Source organism: Myotis davidii, unplaced genomic scaffold (assembly GCF_000327345.1).
Source record: "Myotis davidii unplaced genomic scaffold, ASM32734v1 scaffold226, whole genome shotgun sequence".
In the NCBI taxonomy this organism is placed as follows: domain Eukaryota; kingdom Metazoa; phylum Chordata; class Mammalia; order Chiroptera; family Vespertilionidae; genus Myotis; species Myotis davidii.
The window spans coordinates 3933428-3935499 of record NW_006297224.1 but is presented as its reverse complement, the minus strand read 5'-3'; the positions used below and the strand labels follow the sequence as shown (position 1 = coordinate 3935499).

Here is a 2072-nt window from a genome sequence, read left to right as displayed (position 1 = left end):
TTTTTCTGTTCAATTTCCAGGTAATAATATGCAAAGCAGCTGTGCTATGGGAGATAAAGAAACCCTTTTCCATTGAGGAGGTGGAGGTAGCACCCCCTAAGGCTCATGAAGTCCGTATAAAGGTGAAACACTTTTTTCTCTTCTATTGAATTTTAGGTAAGAGAATTCTCAGAGAATAGTACAAATGGAAATAACAAAAAGTTTATTAAGAAGCACTTATTTTTAAGAAGCACTTATTTTTAGTCCTCATGCGAGGATATGTTTGTTTGTTCATTGATTTGAGAGGGAGGAAAAGGGAGAGAGAGAGATGAGTTGAGAGAGAGGAAAAGGGAGAGAGAGAGAGAGAGAGAGAGAGAGAGAGACAGAGAGAGACAGAGAGAGATCTCAATCGGTTGCCTTGCCTCCTGTACATGCCTCAACCAGGGATAGAACCAGGAGACCTAGGTAAGTGCCCTAGGTAATCCAAACAGTGGAATTACATTTCTTGTCAAGGAAAGATAAAAATACAAATTGCTAAACTTTTAAAAATAGGACAGACGGTCCCTCAGCCCAACCTGTACCCTCTCCAATCCGGGAGCCCTCAAGGGATGTCCTACTGACAGCTTGGGCCCACTACCCATGGTTCTCTGCTCTCTGCAGGGCCTGCCTGCTCCACACCACGGCGACAGGCAAGCAGGCCCTGCTGGGTGCTGCCTGTGGGCCACACTTGTCTGCTCGTGGGTCGCTGTGGCGATGCCTGCTGGGCTCACATTGCCGGGGTGACGCTGGCAGCGTCCTGCCCCGGCCGCTATGGGCACCGCCATGGGCACCACCATCTTTGTCACAGAGTGATGGTTAATTTGCACATTACTCTTTTATTAGATAGGATACTATTTTTTTGTCTCATTTAATTAGTTTTGGCCTTGAATTTTTCTTAATCTGATTATAATATTGCAGCCATGTGTTCTTTTTTTTAAATTTCATTAAACACTTTTTTCATCTTTGAAACAAAAACAAATGGACGCAAGTGTTGAAAATTTCCCGTGGAGAAAAAAAACAATCCAGTCATACAAACAAAGCTCAATCAGCTTATTTTGTGAGATGAACCCTACCAGAGTCATTTTAGTTCAAAATTTCCCAAAGGTTGATATGAGGCAACTCCTGACCAACTTTTTATCATATAGGAAAATTGCAATATTATCAGTTTTCTGTAAATCTGGCATTTACAGAAAATTGATTTCTCAGTCCTTGTGTTTTGCTTTCCTGATGGCAAATACATGAGATTTCTGTCTTTATATCCCTCAGTTCCATTTTAGATTAAAATTCTTTCACAAGAATAAAATAAAAAAGAATTGATATATTTATACAGGAAAAACTGCAAAAAAAATATATATATACAAACATATATATAATAATCAAAAATTCAAAATCAATTAGCATTACATGGTGGAACTTAACTGACTTAATTTTCTTGGTGCTAATCTGTAGTTTCTACTTCTATAAAAAAGAATGCATTCTTGTTTATTACATAAGACTTAAATATTTGAAAAATAATTATTTCATAGATTACTCTGGTTTGCCTAAGGCAAGGGAGGAATGTATAGGAGGGTTTTAATCTGAGTCATCTTGAGAAGCAGGATCTTGTGTATTTGGTTAGAGTAGAGATTACTAGAAAAAATCCTTGAAAACTCTCCAAAAGCCCAACTTCAGGAAATTGGGCGTGTGAAGTCCATCTGAGGGCCACAATTTTTCTGAACCTAATTATCCTCCCTTTACCTTGTAGATGGTGGCCACAGGAGTCTGTCGGTCAGATGACCACGTGGTTAGTGGAAACGTAGTCACACCTCTTCCTGTGATCGCGGGCCATGAGGCAGCTGGCATTGTGGAGAGCATTGGAGAAGGGGTGACTACAGTAAAGCCAGGTATAGAACTCCTACTGGGAGAAGGTACTGTTCAGGACCCCAAGATCACCCAGCCTGGGTGATGAAACTGAAGCAATGAGACATGCAAGACCTTGCCGAGGGCAGCAGCACAGCTAGGGCTTGAACAGAGGTCTCCTCCTTTTCTGCCCCCTTCCTGCCTCAGACATGCAT

At 41.1% G+C, this 2072-nt stretch overlaps 1 protein-coding gene across 1 annotated transcript in view; it reads left to right on the top strand.

Moving 5' to 3' along the window:
* Nucleotides 1–2072, top strand: part of LOC102757746 (alcohol dehydrogenase S chain) — a 57721-nt gene that overhangs the window by 7699 nt on the left and 47950 nt on the right. Inside the window, 2 exon segments of the mRNA XM_015570009.1 lie at nt 21–122; nt 1763–1901. Coding sequence (XP_015425495.1) covers nt 21–122; nt 1763–1901 — 241 coding nt within the window.